At 41.5% G+C, this 16,126-nt stretch overlaps 2 protein-coding genes across 2 annotated transcripts; both read right to left on the minus strand.

The window, feature by feature from the left end:
* Positions 1-1,122: 1,122 nt before the first annotated feature.
* On the minus strand, positions 1,123-6,342 carry LOC120044677 (aquaporin-8-like). Its single transcript, XM_038989352.1, has 5 exons — positions 5,874-6,342; positions 4,983-5,109; positions 4,051-4,265; positions 1,567-1,701; positions 1,123-1,262 (listed from the first exon to the last, which is right to left on the minus strand). The coding sequence occupies exons 1-5, from the start codon at positions 6,131-6,133 to the stop codon at positions 1,220-1,222; spliced, it is 780 nt and encodes a 259-aa protein (XP_038845280.1). The 5' UTR covers positions 6,134-6,342; the 3' UTR covers positions 1,123-1,219.
* Positions 6,343-7,955: 1,613 nt separating this feature from the next.
* Positions 7,956-15,474, minus strand: LOC120044079 (aquaporin-8-like). Its single transcript, XM_038988667.1, has 6 exons — positions 15,442-15,474; positions 14,991-15,085; positions 14,304-14,430; positions 10,549-10,763; positions 8,703-8,837; positions 7,956-7,998 (listed from the first exon to the last, which is right to left on the minus strand). The coding sequence occupies exons 1-6, from the start codon at positions 15,472-15,474 to the stop codon at positions 7,956-7,958; spliced, it is 648 nt and encodes a 215-aa protein (XP_038844595.1).
* Positions 15,475-16,126: the final 652 nt, after the last annotated feature.

Raw genomic sequence — 16,126 nt, forward strand, 5'->3', positions numbered from 1 at the left:
CAAGTCCATATTATGGCAAGAACAGCTCAAATAAGCAAAGAGAAAGGACTGTCTGTCATTACTTTAAGACATGAAGGTCAGTCAATCCGGAAAATTTCAAGAACTGTGAAAGTTTCTTCAAGTGCAGGATGAAAAAAACATCAAGCGCTAAGATGAAACTGGCTCTCATGAGGACCGCCACAGGAAAGGAAGACCCAGAGTTACCTCTGCTGCAGAGGATAAATTCATTAGAATTAACTGCACCTCAGATTGCAGCCCAAATAAATGCTTCACAGAGTTCAAGTAACAGACACATCTCAACATCAACTGTTCAGAGGAGACAGTGTGAATCAGGCCTTCATGGTCAAATTGCTGCAAAGAAACCACTACTAAAGGACACCAATAATAAGAAGAAACTTTCTTGGGCCAAGAAACATGAGCAATGGACATTAGACCAGTGGAAATCTGTCCTTTGGTCTGATGAGTCCAAATTTGAGATTTATGGTTCCAACCGCCATGTCTTTGTGAGACACAGAGTAGGTGAATGAATTATCTCTGCATGTGTGGCTCCCACCGTAAATCATGGAGGAGGTGTGATGGTGTGGGGGTGCTTTGCTGGTGACACTGTCAATGATTTATTTAGACTGTCAATGATTTATTTAGATTTCAAGGCACACTTAACCAGCATGGCTACCACAGCATTCTGCAGCGATTCGCCATCCCATCTGGTTAGCGCTTAGTAGGACTATCATTTGTTTTTCAACAGGACAATGACCCAACACACCTCCAGGCTGTGTAAGGGCTATTTGACCAAGAAGGAGAGTGATGGAGTGCTGCATCAGATGACCTGGCATCCACAATCACCCGACCTCAACCCAATTGAGATGGTTTGGGAAGAGTTGGACCGCAGAGTGAAGGAAAAACAGCCAACAAGTTCTCAGCATATGCGGGAAAAGCATTCCAGGTGAAGCTGGTTGAGAGAATGCCAAGAGTGGGCAAAGGGTGGCTACTTTGAAGATTCTAAAATATTAAATATATTTTGATATGTTTAACACTTTTTTGGTTACTACATGATTCCATATGTTATTTCATAGTTTAGATGTCTTCACTATTATTCTACAATGTAGAAAATAGTAAAAATAAAGACAAATCCTTGAATGAGTAGGTGTGTCCAAACTTTTGACTGGTACTGTATGTAACAACAATGGTAATCTCAGACCTGTCAACTCGATATATGGTATTACTTCATGAGAATACGTGTCTTCCGGTCTCCAAGCAGTAGTCTGAAAAAAACAGATAGCATAAGAGGTTCTGAAGATGATGCTTTATTGTGACATTATAGATCTTCATTCAGTATGCTCGCTTTCACATCAGTAATAAAGAGACTACACATTGAGGAACATGAGAAAACACATACAGTGAAATGGTGTGCGAGTACTTCAGTTTCTCCATGCATCATCCTGCACAATCTCGAACACATTCTTACAGTATAGCTACTGAACCAGACTATTCTGTCTGGGACGTAGCCTCATAGAATGACATATTAGAAGTCATTTAGTAGGATCTCTGTGTGTAGTCTATCCTCACCTAACCAGTGCAGCAGCCACCAGTCCACCAGTGATAGGTCCTACCCAGTAAACCCAGTGGTAGGTCCAGTAGTTGGCCACTATAGCAGGACCCAGGGCTCTGGCCGGGTTCAGACAGGTTCCAGACACATCTCCACTGAAGAAATAATAACAACAAAGAGTTTCAGAACCATGATAGTAGAAAACATGATTGTCTCCAGGTATGCAGCAGAACCATGTCCATCAAAACAACCATGTGCTGTATCTCTACCCATGATGCTATGAAACTAAATGTTGAGATAACAAGTATTTCATGTTTTGCCATGATCATGGTGTAGTGTGGGAACAGTAAATACCTTCCTTAAAAATGCCCAGAAGGTCATAATTGCAATGTAATGAGCGTGTTATCTGCACTACCTATCTAAGATGCTTATCTAATCTTTATGTCACAATAATGCACATTTTAGCAGTGGCTGTTCCATATCTTCAGTTGTGGATGTAATCGTTGATAACAACTCTACTTGAACATTTGTTTATCTTCCATTATTTCTTTGTTCATTATTAGTTAACATTTTATAAATCAGCATATCATTTGTTTAAACAGTGTATAATAATGCATGTTATATCCATGTAAATAATTTATAACAAACTCTATTTAATAGGTAACAAATTATATAATAGTGGTTTCTGAATAGTTAATAAACAAACCTTCAAATAAACTTTTTCCAAACCTTCTCTATCCAGGCTAATTATTAAGAGAACAAATCCTTTTCTGGGAATGACTTGTACCAGGCCCAGGAAAACCTCTAGGCCCTAATAACCCTATAGCAAGAACTGACCAGGTCAAGTAGCCAGGAAAACCTCTAGGCCCTAATAACCCTATAGCAAGAACTGACCAGGTCAAGTAGCCAGGAAAACCTCTAGGCCCTAATAACCCTATAGCAAGAACTGACCAGGTCAAGTAGCCAGGAAAACCTCTAGGCCCTAATAACCCTATAGCAAGAACTGACCAGGTCAAGTAGTCAGGAAAACCTCTAGGCCCTAATAACCCTATAGCAAGAACTGGCCAGGTCAAGTAGTCAGGAAAACCTCTAGGCCCTAATAACCCTATAGCAAGAACTGACCAGGTCAAGTAGCCAGGAAAACCTCTAGGCCCTAATAACCCTATAGCAAGAACTGACCAGGTCAAGTAGTCAGGAAAACCTCTAGGCCCTAATAACCCTATAGCAAGAACTGGCCAGGTCAAGTAGTCAGGAAAACCTCTAGGCCCTAATAACCCTATAGCAAGAACTGACCAGGTCAAGTAGTCAGGAAAACCTCTAGGCCCTAATAACCCTATAGCAAGAACTGGCCAGGTCAAGTAGTCAGGAAAACCTCTAGGCCCTAATAACCCTATAGCAAGAACTGACCAGGTCAAGTAGTCAGGAAAACCTCTAGGCCCTAATAACCCTATAGCAAGAACTGACCAGGTCAAGTAGCCAGGAAAACCTCTAGGCCCTAATAACCCTATAGCAAGAACTGACCAGGTCAAGTAGCCAGGAAAACCTCTAGGCCCTAATAACCCTATAGCAAGAACTGGCCAGGTCAAGTAGCCAGGAAAACCTCTAGGCCCTAATAACCCTATAGCAAGAACTGGCCAGGTCAAGTAGCCAGGAAAACCTTTAGGCCCTAATAACCCTATAGCAAGAACTGACCAGGTCAAGTAGCCAGGAAAACCTCTAGGCCCTAATAACCCTATAGCAAGAACTGACCAGGTCAAGTAGCCAGGAAAACTTCTAGGCCCTAATAACCCTATAGCAAGAACTGACCAGGTCAAGTAGCCAGGAAAACCTCTAGGCCCTAATAACCCTATAGCAAGAACTGACCAGGTCAAGTAGCTAGGAAAACCTCTAGGCCCTAATAACCCTATAGCAAGAACTGACCAGGTCAAGTAGCCAGGAAAACCCCTAGGCCCTAATAACCCTATAGCAAGAACTGACCAGGTCAAGTAGCCAGGAAAACCTCTAGGCCCTAATAACCCTATAGCAAGAACTGACCAGGTCAAGTAGCCAGGAAAACCTCTAGGCCCTAATAACCCTATAGCAAGAACTGACCAGGTCAAGTAGCCAGGAAAACTTCTAGGCCCTAATAACCCTATAGCAAGAACTGACCAGGTCAAGTAGCCAGGAAAACCTCTAGGCCCTAATAACCCTATAGCAAGAACTGACCAGGTCAAGTAGCTAGGAAAACCTCTAGGCCCTAATAACCCTATAGCAAGAACTGACCAGGTCAAGTAGCCAGGAAAACCCCTAGGCCCTAATAACCCTATAGCAAGAACTGACCAGGTCAAGTAGCCAGGAAAACCTCTAGGCCCTAATAACCCTATAGCGAGAACTGACCAGGTCAAGTAGCCAGGAAAACCTCTAGGCCCTAATAACCCTATAGCGAGAACTGACCAGGTCAAGTAGCCAGGAAAAACTTTGGGCCTAGTTACAGTACAAGTGAAAAATTCCACTCAGTATCTCACCCAGCCAGGATGTTGATGATGACAGTACAGCCCACCATGAAGGGCACCATGGGGCTGCTACTCTTGGCGTTGACCGCCCCCAGCAGCACCACCATGGTGACCAGGCAGGTCATGGCTATCTCCCCAAACAGAGCCCCCCACAGCTGATCTTGTGATTGCAGCAGGGCAAACGCTGCCCCCTGGGCCTTGGAGTAGTTCTCTGTTGTGGTCATCAGCTGAGGAACAATGGATTCAGGTTCATTTACTTTTACTGGCAGTGATGTCATTATGCTACTACCAACCCCAATGCATTGTCTGACGAGCTAAACTGGGGTCATGTCTGTTGTCTGCATATCTAATCACTGTAGTTGTAAACATTCATTTTATAGTTTTTTTGCATTAGTTTTGATTTGACTCAATCCAATTGATATTTTTTTTCTGCATTTCAAATAAATTCAAGGTGCATGACACAATTCTACCTCCACAGATACTGTTAGTCATAGATGTGCATTGAATGACCACTGATATCAGGTTTAACTGTCACGCCCTGACCTGAGATATCTCTGTTTTCTTTATATTTTGGTTAGGTCAGGGTGTGACTAGGGTGGGTACGGTAGTTTTTGTATTGTCTAGGTTTTTTTGTATGTCTAGGGTTTTTGTAGGTCTAGGTGATTTGTATGTCTATGGTGGCCTGATATGGTTCCCAATCAGAGGCAGCTGTTTGTCGTTGTCTCTGATTGGAGATCATATTTAGGTAGCCATTTTCCCTTTGGTGTTCGTGGGTTCTTGTCTATGTGTAGTTGCCTGTCAGCACTCATTTTGTATAGCTTCACGTGTCGTTTTGTTATTTTGGTTAGTTTGTTCAGTGTTCATTCTTATTATAATAAAGAATGTACGCATACCACGCTGCGCCTTGGTCCGATTCGTATAACGAACGTGACATTAACCCTCACCTTTGACATAGAAGCACCTAGCACACCCCCTATGAGCTGACTGATGAGGTAGGGCCCCACCATATTCAGCTTCATGCCTCCACACAGGTAGATAGCAATGGTAAACGGTGGGTTAAAATGGGAGCCGCTGTGAAGGTCAGAGAGAAATAGCAGAAGAATGGTCAGATAGCCCAGGAGGGTTGGGTTTTACACAGTATATTTCACAGTTTAACATTACTCACCTTCACACTTTCACCTTTGTATCAGTTCAAGGAGATAAGCTTTAGATATTGATTAGACATTGTTAATATGTTCACTCAATTATTAGGTATAACAATATGAATGGGGTCACAGTTGCTTTATAAACTTGGGATATGTATGTGTCAGGTGCATCTGTGAAATCATAACACATTACACCACAATGGCCACTGTTTATAAGTTGAATGGCACTCACTGGAATGAGAATGGTTTTACAACCTTAGGTCTATTACCTTTATCTGTGAAAGACTGTTTTTGAACTCTGCACATGACGAAGAAACACATAATCACCACAAAAAGAATACGTGACTTATGTGTTTCCACTCCGTGTGTGTTCAGTATTTTGACCCCAAAATTGTAGCAATATAGAACGTTGTAGCAATATAGAACATTGCAAATATAATGGAATAATGGGCATGCATTGCACTCAAATGCATTTATTCCACTCATATTAAAGCACACAACATACTGTTCATGCAAAATATAAATGCTCTATTGAAAACAAACGATTAACGTTAATCTCAAAAGGAGACCAAAGTACAACACTGTAATGATGTAATATGAGACACTTTGCAGACACTTTTATCCAAAACAACACAGTACAGTGAGTACAGTGAGACAGGGTATCAATACACTGTATATAAACACACAGACCTGATCTCTGCCATGCAAGCCACCATGACTGCTACAGCCAGACCATGGACCAGGGCTGGCTGCAGCCTCCCTGCTGCCTCCACGTTCTCTATGACCGACACACAGCCGATGAACACAAAGAACATGGTCCCCACCAGCTCAGCCAGACACGGCTGGACCAGGCGCTCAAACTTGTTGGGAGGCTTGACCGGTGCTTTCTTAGAGTCTGATGCCATCAGGGATGTCCCAATGTCACCCAGTTCCATTGTCCCTTCTGTCATAGTGGAAAGGAGTTTGGAGAGATAGAGTGAGAATAGAGGAGAAAGAGCAAGAATAGAGGAGAGAGAGAGAGAGAGAGAGAGAGAGAGAGAGAGAGAGAGAGAGAGAGAGAGAGAGAGAGAGAGAGAGAGAGAGAATGGAGGAGTTTGGAGAGAAAATAGATGAGAGAGAGGAGTCTTTGTATCTAGAGATACAGTGCAGCACTAGCGATAATGTCCGCAGGTGTGTGTCCAAATATCTACCTGTTTGCATTGCTAATCACTTGAACTTTGGTAAGTTCAAAGAACGATAGGGCAAGATAGAGAGTGGAGAGAGAAAGAGAGCGAGAGAGAGAGCATAAAATTTAATTGCTCCATTGACCAACGATGGACTCTTTGACACTGATATCCATGTTATGATTAATCCAAGTCAGTTTACTCTAGTGAACACAGTACAACAGACAACCAGTTCACAGTATAGTAATCGTCCAGCAGACAGATATTTTGTTGGCACTGATTTGAAAACAACATTTTCAGCATAGAGCATATGTCAATATGATTATGATATGTTTTTACTATTTAAATAAACTAAATGTTTTGTTAGTTTGTTAATACAGCAGCCTACTACTAGACATAATGTTCTAGATTTACAGGTCAAGCAAAACAGTTTCATCTTGGTTAACCTGCTTGTATTAATCATGCATAGATCATTGATGTTAGCCAGTCCCAGCTAGATAAGATTAAGCATTAAAACTAGACAGTTTGACGAAGTCTCTGCACCAGTGCAAAGTCTGCTCCTGTTATTCTCTGAAGGGAGTAAAAGACAATCCAGTGAAACATGAAACTGGCTTTTTACACTTTAGCATAATATCTTATTATTTGTCCTAAATGGTAGACACATCCATCAGCAAATAACAGGTGATAAATTGACATTGTAAATGTGTAGAATGTGGCAAAATCAGACTGTTACTGTGCTTACAGGTATCATGTATGTACTTATTCTTGAGGGGGCACTAATGGAATTAATGAATTAATTTAATAATTAATTTGTATTAATTGCGTATGAAAGAAACAGTATCTTCTATATTTCCAACGTACAAATCAATAAATGGACATGACGACGACGCCTCTGCTGTACACGTTTATACTTAATTTCTTGAATCTTCACTGCAAAATGTTTTGAACGTTCACATACTACTGTCTCAAATGAGTGTCTGCCATATAAATATAATTACTAGAAGAGAGGTCCACGTTCAAGTAAATGAGGCCATAATGGGAGGACCGGTTGTCTGAGGGGTTATGTCCTTTCTAGTAATTATATTTCTATGGCTGAGACACTCATATCATGACAGATGCTGCTAGACTTTCAGTCAAGATAGCAATTACTGTGTCAAATTCAATGTTATCTACTGTGGCTAGTTTTTGGATGTCTGTGTGCAGATAATCAGTGAAAAGGCATGACGCATATGGAAGGTTGTATCACAGTACAGTGAGAGAGACCAATGCAAGGCTGTAGTTCACCACATAACCAAAAGGTGGCGGTATAAAACACAGACTATGGGCCAGAAGTCACTTCTACTATGTCAAAAGGGATCAATCATAGAAAGAAATATGCAATGCAATATTTAATGCACAAAAATTCGTTTATACAAATGGCATTGAATAAAATAGATTACATTTATGGACAATAGATAATCTATATATACCGGTATAGAATAAAGTTACATTGGTAAGATTATTTTAAACTAAGAGACATGGAAATAGTAACACAAAAATACTGTTAGAATTTATGTGGATTTTGGAAATTTACATTTTTATGGACTTGAACTGGAAACCTACATCTGTATCACATCAAGAGAACTCTGGTTTTCTCATCCCCAAGCAGTAATCTGAAAATAGAAAAAACACACCATCAAAATAGTACAGAATTGTTGAATGTAACATCACTCAACAAGTTGTTGCTTCCACACATTGTTTCTTTCGTTTTTTTTAACATAAATGTAAATAATTCCACAAAATATGTCTTAGACAACACAAGACTTTAACAAGGAAAATCAAGATAAAAAGGTGTTAAATCCACACATTGTTAAAACTAGGTTAATGACTCTCCCAGACTTAAGAATTGTATAAAAGCACCCATTGTAAGAGTAACTTTCCATCACATAGCTAGCCATTGATTTTAGAGGGACAGTTCATGTTTATCAAGTTGAGGACAAACAGCCCTGTCTAACAGCCATGTTACGATACAGTGCTTTATCGCACAAGACAACATATCCCCCGATATGGTGGTGCTAGATTCTCTTGCTGATTTGCAAGAATTTATGGGCAGACAAGGCTTCTAATCCCACACTTGCAGCTAGTGTAGGCAACTTCCATTCAATAGTAAATATATTCCATTCTAATCTATGGAGCTCCAGTTGGGTCATTATTTTAGTATTAATGGTCATTTCAAGGACAAAGATTAAGGCTGCTTTCCCAACCAAAGTGTTTCAATAGTAGCTTGGGCTCCAGTCGGTTTCTGTTTCAATCCAAACAGGACAATGATGTAAACAGCCAGGTATCCAGGCCCCAGAAGATCAGAGCTGTACAGTACCGTATGAAGCTGGCGGTTAGCAGGGCTCCAGACATGGGTCCCACCCAGTAGATCCAGTGGTAGCTCCAGTAGTTGGCCACCACGGCCGGGCCAAAGGCACGAGCTGGGTTCATACATGCCCCAGACACTGCTCCCCTGTAGAGGATGTGATATAAAAGCGATGCATGAATGAATGATAGAGCATGTGGTGTCTTACGGTACACAGTAAGGAGTGTATTGTGGTGTACATTGTGTTTTATTGGTAGTGTACAGGTATTTATCTCAGTAGTAGTTAACTATACTGTACAAAGGTAGGCCATTACATCAAACATTAAGACAAAGGAGATGATTGTGGACTACAGGAAAAAGAGGACCGAGCACTCTCATTGACGGGGCTGCAGTGGAGCAGGTTGAGAGCTTCAAGTTCCTTGGTGTCCACTTCACCAACAAACTAACATGGTCCAAGCACACCAAGACAGTCGTGAAGCGGTCATGACAAAACCTATTCCCCCTTAGGAGACTGAAAAGCATTGTCATGGGTCCTCAGATCCTCAAAAGGTTCTACAGCTGCACCATCGAGAGCATCCTGACTTGTTGCATCACTGCCTGGTATGGCAAATGCTCGACCTCCGACCGCAAGGCACTACAGAGGGTAGTGCGAACGTCCCAGTACATCACTGGGGCCAAGCTTCCTGCCATCCAGGACCTCTATACCAAGCGGTGTCAGAGGAAGGCGCTAACAATTGTCAACGACTCCAGCCACCCTAGTCATAGACTGTTCTCTCTGCTACCGCACGGCAAGCGGTACCGGAGCGCCAAGTCTTGTTCCAAGAGGCTTCTAAACAGCTTTTACCCCAAAGTCATAAGACTCCTGAACATCTAGTTAAATGGCTACCCAGACTATTTTCAGTGCCCCCCCCCTCTTTACACCACTGCTATTCTCTGTTGTCATCTATGCATAGTCAATTTAATAACTCTACCTACATGTACATACTACCTCAAATAACCGGTGCCCCGGCACATTAACTCTGTATCGCTACCCGCCTGTATATAGTCTCACTATTGTTATTTCACTGCTGCTCTTTAATTACTTGTTACTTTTATCTCTTATTCTTATCTGTATTTTTTTTAACTGCATTGTTGGTTAGGGGCTCGTAAGTAAGCATTTCACTGTAAGGTCTGTTATTTTCCTGTTGTTTTCGGCGCATGTGACTAATAACATTTGATTTGATTTGATTGTATCTGAAAAGTTGTTCTGCAGAATGTACAGTCGTTCTCCCATCCCTTACCCACACACCTTACATCAATCCACTCCACGACCACCCCACCCACCGCTTTCTCCCATCCCTTACCCACACACCTTACATCAATCCACTCCACGACCACCCCACCCACCGCTTTCTCCCATCCCTTACCCACACACCTTACATCAATCCACTCCACGACCACCCCACCCACCGCTTTCTCCCATCCCTTACCCACACACCTTACATCAATCCACTCCACGACCACCCCACCCACCGCTTTCTCCCATCCCTTACCCACACACCTTACATCAATCCACTCCACGACCACCCCACCCACCGCTTTCTCCCATCCCTTACCCACACACCTTACATCAATCCACTCCACGACCACCCCACCCACCGCTTTCTCCCATCCCTTACCCACACACCTTACATCAATCCACTCCACGACCACCCCACCCACCGCTTTCTCCCATCCCTTACCCACACACCTTACATCAATCCACTCCACTCCACTACCACCCCACCCACCGCTTTCTCCCATCCCTTACCCACACACCTTACATCAATCCACTCCACGACCGCTCTTACACCATACCTTCTACCCCATGGGTCCTCACCCAGCCAGGATGTCTGCGGTCACGGTCAGCCCGATGCAGAGAGGGGCCAACAGGCTGCGGGTGCGTCCATTCACGGCCCCCATACACACCACCATCGTCAGGAACAGAGTCATGATCACCTCTGCCACCGTGGCTGGTACTATCTGGGTGTCTGCCTGCACTGTGTTGAATGCTGCCCCTGAAACTTTGGCATAGTTCATGGATGGGGAAATCACCTGGAGAAGAAGATATTACTGATATGAATATAGGATATGTAGGGAGAAAAGTATAGGTCCAGATACAGAGGAACATTATTTAACATTTGCTTATCGACTGCTACTTTCCACTGGTCATATTCTACATCTGTTCAGAGTTTGTCTTTTCAAGTGTGATAAAAAATAATATACAGTACTAGCCAAAAGTTTGGACACACCTACTCATTCAAGGGTTTGTCTTTATTTTTACTATTTTCTACGTTGTAGAATACTAGTGAAGACAATCAAACTATGAAATAACGTATGGAATCACGTAGTAACCAAAAAAGTGTTAAACAAATCAAAATACATTTTATATTTTAGATTCTTCAAAGTAGCCACCCTTTGCCTTGATGACAGCTTTGCCCACTCTTGGCATTCTCTCAACCAGCTTCACCTGGAATGCTTTTCCACCAGTCTTGAAGGAGTTGCCACATATGCTGAGCACTTGCTGGCTGCTTTTCCTTCACTCAGCGGTCCAACTCATCCCAAACATCTCAATTGGGTTGAGGTCGGGTGATTGTGGAGGCCAGGTCATCTGGTGCAGCACTCATTCACTCTCCTTTTTGGTCAAATAGCCCTTACACAGCCTGGAGGTGTGTTGGATCATTGTCCTGTTGAAAAACAAATGATAGTCCCACTAAGCGCAAACCACCAGCAACGCGGCCCCACACCATCACACCTCCTCCATGCTTCACAGTGGGTACCACACATGCAGAGGTCATCCGTTCACCTACTCTGCGTCTCACAAGGACACAGCGGTTGGAACCAAAAATCTAAAATTTTGACTCATCAGACCAAAGGACAGATTTCCACCGGTCTAATGTCCATTGCTCGTGTTTCTTGGCCCAAGCAAGTCTCTTCTTCTTATAAGTGTCCTTTAGTAGTGGTTTCTGTGCAGCAATTTGACCATGAAGGCCTGATTCACTCCGTCTCCTCTGAACCGTTGATGTTGAGATGTGTTACTTGAACCCTGTGAAGCATTTATTTGGGCTGCAATCTGAGGTGCAGCTAACTCTAATGAACTTATCCTCTGCAGCAGAGGTAACTCTGGGTCTTCCTTTCCTGTGCGGTCCACATGAGAGCCAGTTTCATCATAGCGCTTGATGGTTTTTGCGACTGCACTTGAAGAAACTGTCAAAGTTCTTGAAATGTTTTGGATTGACTGACCTTCATGTCTTAAAGTAATGATGGACTGTCGTTTCTCTTTGCTTATTTGAGCTGTTCTTGCCATAATATGAACTTGGTATTTTACCAAATAGGGCTATCTTCTGTATACCAATCCTATCATGTCACAACACAACTGATTGGCTCAAACGCATTAAGAAGGAAAGAAATTCCACAAATTAACTTTAAACAAGGCACACCTGTTAATTGAAATGCATTCCAGGTGACTACCTCATGAAGCTGGTTGAGAGAATCCCTAGAGTTTTCAAAGCTGTCATCAAGGCAAAGGGTGGCTACTTTGAAAAATATGAAATGTAAAATATATTTTGATTTGTTTAACACTTTTTTTGGTTCCTACATTATTCCATATGTATTATTTCATAGTTTTGATGTCTTCACTATTATTCTACAGTGTAGAAAATAGTACAAATAAAGAAAAACCCTGGAATGAGTAGGTGTGTCCAAACTTTTGACTAGTACTGAACATATACACTACCGTTCAAAAGTTTTGGGTCAAAAAAGAAAGAAAAGTACATTTTTTGTCCATTAAAATAACATCAAATTGATCAGAAATACAGTGTAGACATTGTTCATGTTGTAAATGACTATTGTAGCTGGAAACGGCAGATTTTTTATGGAATATCTACAGTACGTAGGCATGCAGAGGCCCATTATCAGCAACCATCACTCCTGTGTTCCAATGGCACGTTGTGTTAGCTTATCCAAGTTTATGATTTTAAAAGGCTAATTGATCATTAGAAAAACCTTTTGCAATTATGTTAGCACAGCTGAAAACTGTTGTTCTGATTAAAGAAGCAATACAACTGGCCTTCTTTAGACTAGTTGAGTATCTGAAGCGTAAGCATTTGTAGGTTCTATTACAGGATCAAAATGGATAGAAACAAAGAACTTTCTTCTGAAACTCGTCAGTCTATTCTTGTTCTGAGAAATGAATGCTATTCCATGTGAGAAATTGCCAAGAAACTGAAGATCTCGTACAACGCTGTGTACCTCCCTTCACAGAACAGCACAAACTGGCTCTAACCTGAATAGAAAGAGGAGTGGGAGGCCCCGGTGCACAACTGAGCAAGAAGACAAGTACATTAGAGTGTCTAGTTTGAGAAACAGATTCCTTACAAGTCCTCAACTGGCAGCTTCATTAAATAGTACCCGCAAAACACCAGTCTCAAAGTCAACAGTGAAGAGGCGACTCCGGGATGCTGGTCTTCTAGGCAGAGATGCAAAGAAAAAGCCATATCTCAGACTGGCCAATAAAAATAAAATATTAAGATGGGCAAAAGAACGCAGACACTGGACAGAGGAACTCTGCCTAGAAGGCCAGCATCCCGGAGTCGCCTCTTCACTGCTGATGTTGAAACTGGTGTTTTGCGGGTACTATTTAATGAAGCTGCCAGTTGAGGACTTGTGAGGCGTCTGAAAACTTTCAGGGAACCATAGTAAAACATCCTCAGTACCTCCCTGAAACCTAAAAATTAACATTCCCAGAACAAATCAAATCAAATCAAATTGGATTTGTCACATGCGCCGAATACAACAGGTGTAGATCTTACAGTGAAATGCTTACTTACAAGCCCTTAGCCAACAAAGCAGTTTAAAAAAACTTCTGTTCTCAGAACATTTAAAAAACATACATTTTTACCGGTCAGGAAACATATGGCTTCGTTCCCAGAACCAATGGGAAACCAAAAACGTATGTTCCCACAACCTCCAAGGAACCAAATGTGCCTGCAGGGTGATGGCCAATGAGCTCTTGACTTTACAAGGTGGTGAAACACAGACTCAACTCATCTTGTTCAGCTCTAAGGATACTGTACATGTAAATGACTGCCAATAGAGTAGAGTGGGTGACTGCCTGGTCACTCAACCCTCATGGACGTCAATTGCTTTATCGTTTTACTGTCCTGATAGCAGCCAAGAGAAGAGCAGGGTAGGTGTAGAAAGAGATTATTGTCATGGTCCCTATCTGAAGTGTTGATAGGATGAGGATGGTCATACTGTTAGGATAAGTGTGGGATGTACAAGTGTTGTGTATTATGGGACGATCAAACCTCTGTAAGTGTGAAATATCTAGCTGATATTTTCCTGACGTTTACATAGTCTTTATGACAGTAGGCCTACCCATTTGGTGCCAGGTAGTTACCAAATACTGTATATTGAATTCTTGAATGTTTGTACTAGAAAGTACATATTGTTACCAAATAATTAAGTTAAATAAATGTACTTGTTTTCAATGTCAATAAATAAGAACAATTATAATTAAAATCCTATTAAATACCAAGTTAGTAGTAGTAGAAACAGTGCAACCCACATTTTAGTAGGCTACAGAGTACCCACCTTGGCTAGTCCTGCCCCTATCATCCCTCCACACAGCTGAGCCAGTATGTAGGGGACCAGCAGTATGATGTTGAGACCCCCGATCAGAAACACAGACACAGACACTGCTGGGTTGAAGTGCCCCCCACTGCAGAGAGAGACATGAAAGAATTGAATTACCCTAATACATTTGAATTAAGTTATTTTATTTTAAACAGTTCACAATAGTTTTTATATGAGGCACATCCTTTAGAAAACAAAACAAACTATTTTAAATATAGAGGCATGTAGCAACAATAAAACCATAATAAGAAAAAATGCTGATGTAGATTGCCTCATCAAAATGGTACAAGTGTGATTTTAAAATTCTGTTGTGCATTTTAATGATCTATTGTAGGCTACTTTGAAAGCACAGTCATAAAACTTCAAGTCAATGCTGATCAACAGATCCATTACAATTCTTCGTTTTTGCAATGCTTTTTTGCAATCTGTTACACATCAACATACTGCATGTTGAAAGCCTAGGAACAGACTCTTCTGTTGCTCTGCTAACATTTGAAAACCTGAGCATCAACTTCCCAGCTAGTCCCAAAACCTATACCATGTCATGGCCAGAAAAGTTGGCTATACAGCACAAACAGATCTAGGACCAGGTTATCACCTTCCAGCCTCTCACCACCCACCCCTAGAGGGGCTCCCCAGCCTTACCTGATCTCCCCCAGCACGGCGATGACGATGCCCAGGGCCAGGCCGTGTGCCAGGGCCGGCTGCAGCCTCCCAGTGCCAAAATTATTTCCCCATGACTGCCAAGCTTATAGAGACATACCCCAAGATACTTGCAGCTGTAATTGCTGCAAATGGTGACTCTACAAAGTATTGACTTTGGGGGGGGTAAATAGTTATGCACGCTCAAGTTTTCTGTTTTTTTGTCTTATTTCTTGTTTGTTTCACAAGAAAAAATATTATGCATCTTCAAAGTGGTAGTTGTTGTGTAAATCAAATGATACAACCCCCCCCCCCCCCCCCAAATCTATTTTAATTACAGGTTGTAAGGCAACAAAATAGGAACAATGCCAAGGGGGGTGAATACTTTCGCAAGACACTGTACTTTTAGGTTATAGGTTTCATATAGAGCTATGAGTTTTCCTGACCACCTTACGTATAAATAGAATCTGGAGGTTTTCCTGGTCATGTCACCGGGTTAGGAAAAACTCCTGGCCCTATTCATATGCCATCAAATAATGTTCATCCTACTTTTGAATACAAGGTCAGAAAATATAAACCTCTAAATTATACCACCACATAAAATAAATTATAATATTATGCCTTAATAAAATAAAGGTCAGGTGAGAAACATAATTTTCTGGGAAACAGCAAGGACCAAAACAATGGATTTAGTGTTGGCTCAATGTTAAATGGTCTAATCATTTGACATTGATATTAACCTCATAACTTGTTGATCTTTCCTGATACTTGTTTGTCTTTCCGTCTTGGTGGGGGAGTTTTAGTGTATTGAATGTAATGACGAAATATGTAATCTTAGGCACAAATATTTCACTTCCTAGAAGGGTGAATTTCAAGTTATAGGATGAATGTTTTCCACCACACATCAAGAATGTGACTTGAGTCTGAGGAGTCTTTTCATTCCTGAAGTACATTTTGTCCTTCAATAAGACTGTAAGAATGGAAACAGCTTTAATTAAAAAAAAAATATCATTTAAAAGTCACATTTTTCAACCAAATTTCTATGAAACTGTGGGCACGTCTTCAAAGATCAATTTCAACAACTCAAAAAACAAATGTATTCATTCAAGATATTCTAACATAGCAGTCAAACTTAAAGG

The sequence above is a fragment of the Salvelinus namaycush genome, chromosome 3, assembly GCF_016432855.1.
Source record: "Salvelinus namaycush isolate Seneca chromosome 3, SaNama_1.0, whole genome shotgun sequence".
Taxonomy (NCBI): Eukaryota; Metazoa; Chordata; class Actinopteri; order Salmoniformes; family Salmonidae; genus Salvelinus; species Salvelinus namaycush.

Excerpts from the sequence above, each read along its gene's own strand:
- LOC120044079 (XM_038988667.1), bottom strand. The coding sequence starts at position 15,474 with ATGACCAGGAAAACCTCCAGATTCTATTTATAC. Across the intron at positions 15,086-15,441 it reads CCTCCAGATTCTATTTATAC|TCATGGGGAAATAATTTTGG; the intron begins GTAAGGTGGTCA and ends TAAGCTTGGCAG. Across the intron at positions 14,431-14,990 it reads GCCGTGCTGGGGGAGATCAG|TGGGGGGCACTTCAACCCAG; the intron begins GTAAGGCTGGGG and ends CTCTCTCTGCAG.
- LOC120044677 (XM_038989352.1), bottom strand. The coding sequence starts at position 6,133 with ATGACAGAAGGGACAATGGAACTGGGTGACATTGGGACATCCCTGATG. Across the intron at positions 5,110-5,873 it reads GCTTGCATGGCAGAGATCAG|CGGCTCCCATTTTAACCCAC; the intron begins GTCTGTGTGTTT and ends TGACCTTCACAG. Across the intron at positions 1,263-1,566 it reads GTGGCTGCTGCACTGGTTAG|ACTACTGCTTGGAGACCGGA; the intron begins GTGAGGATAGAC and ends TGTTTTTTTCAG.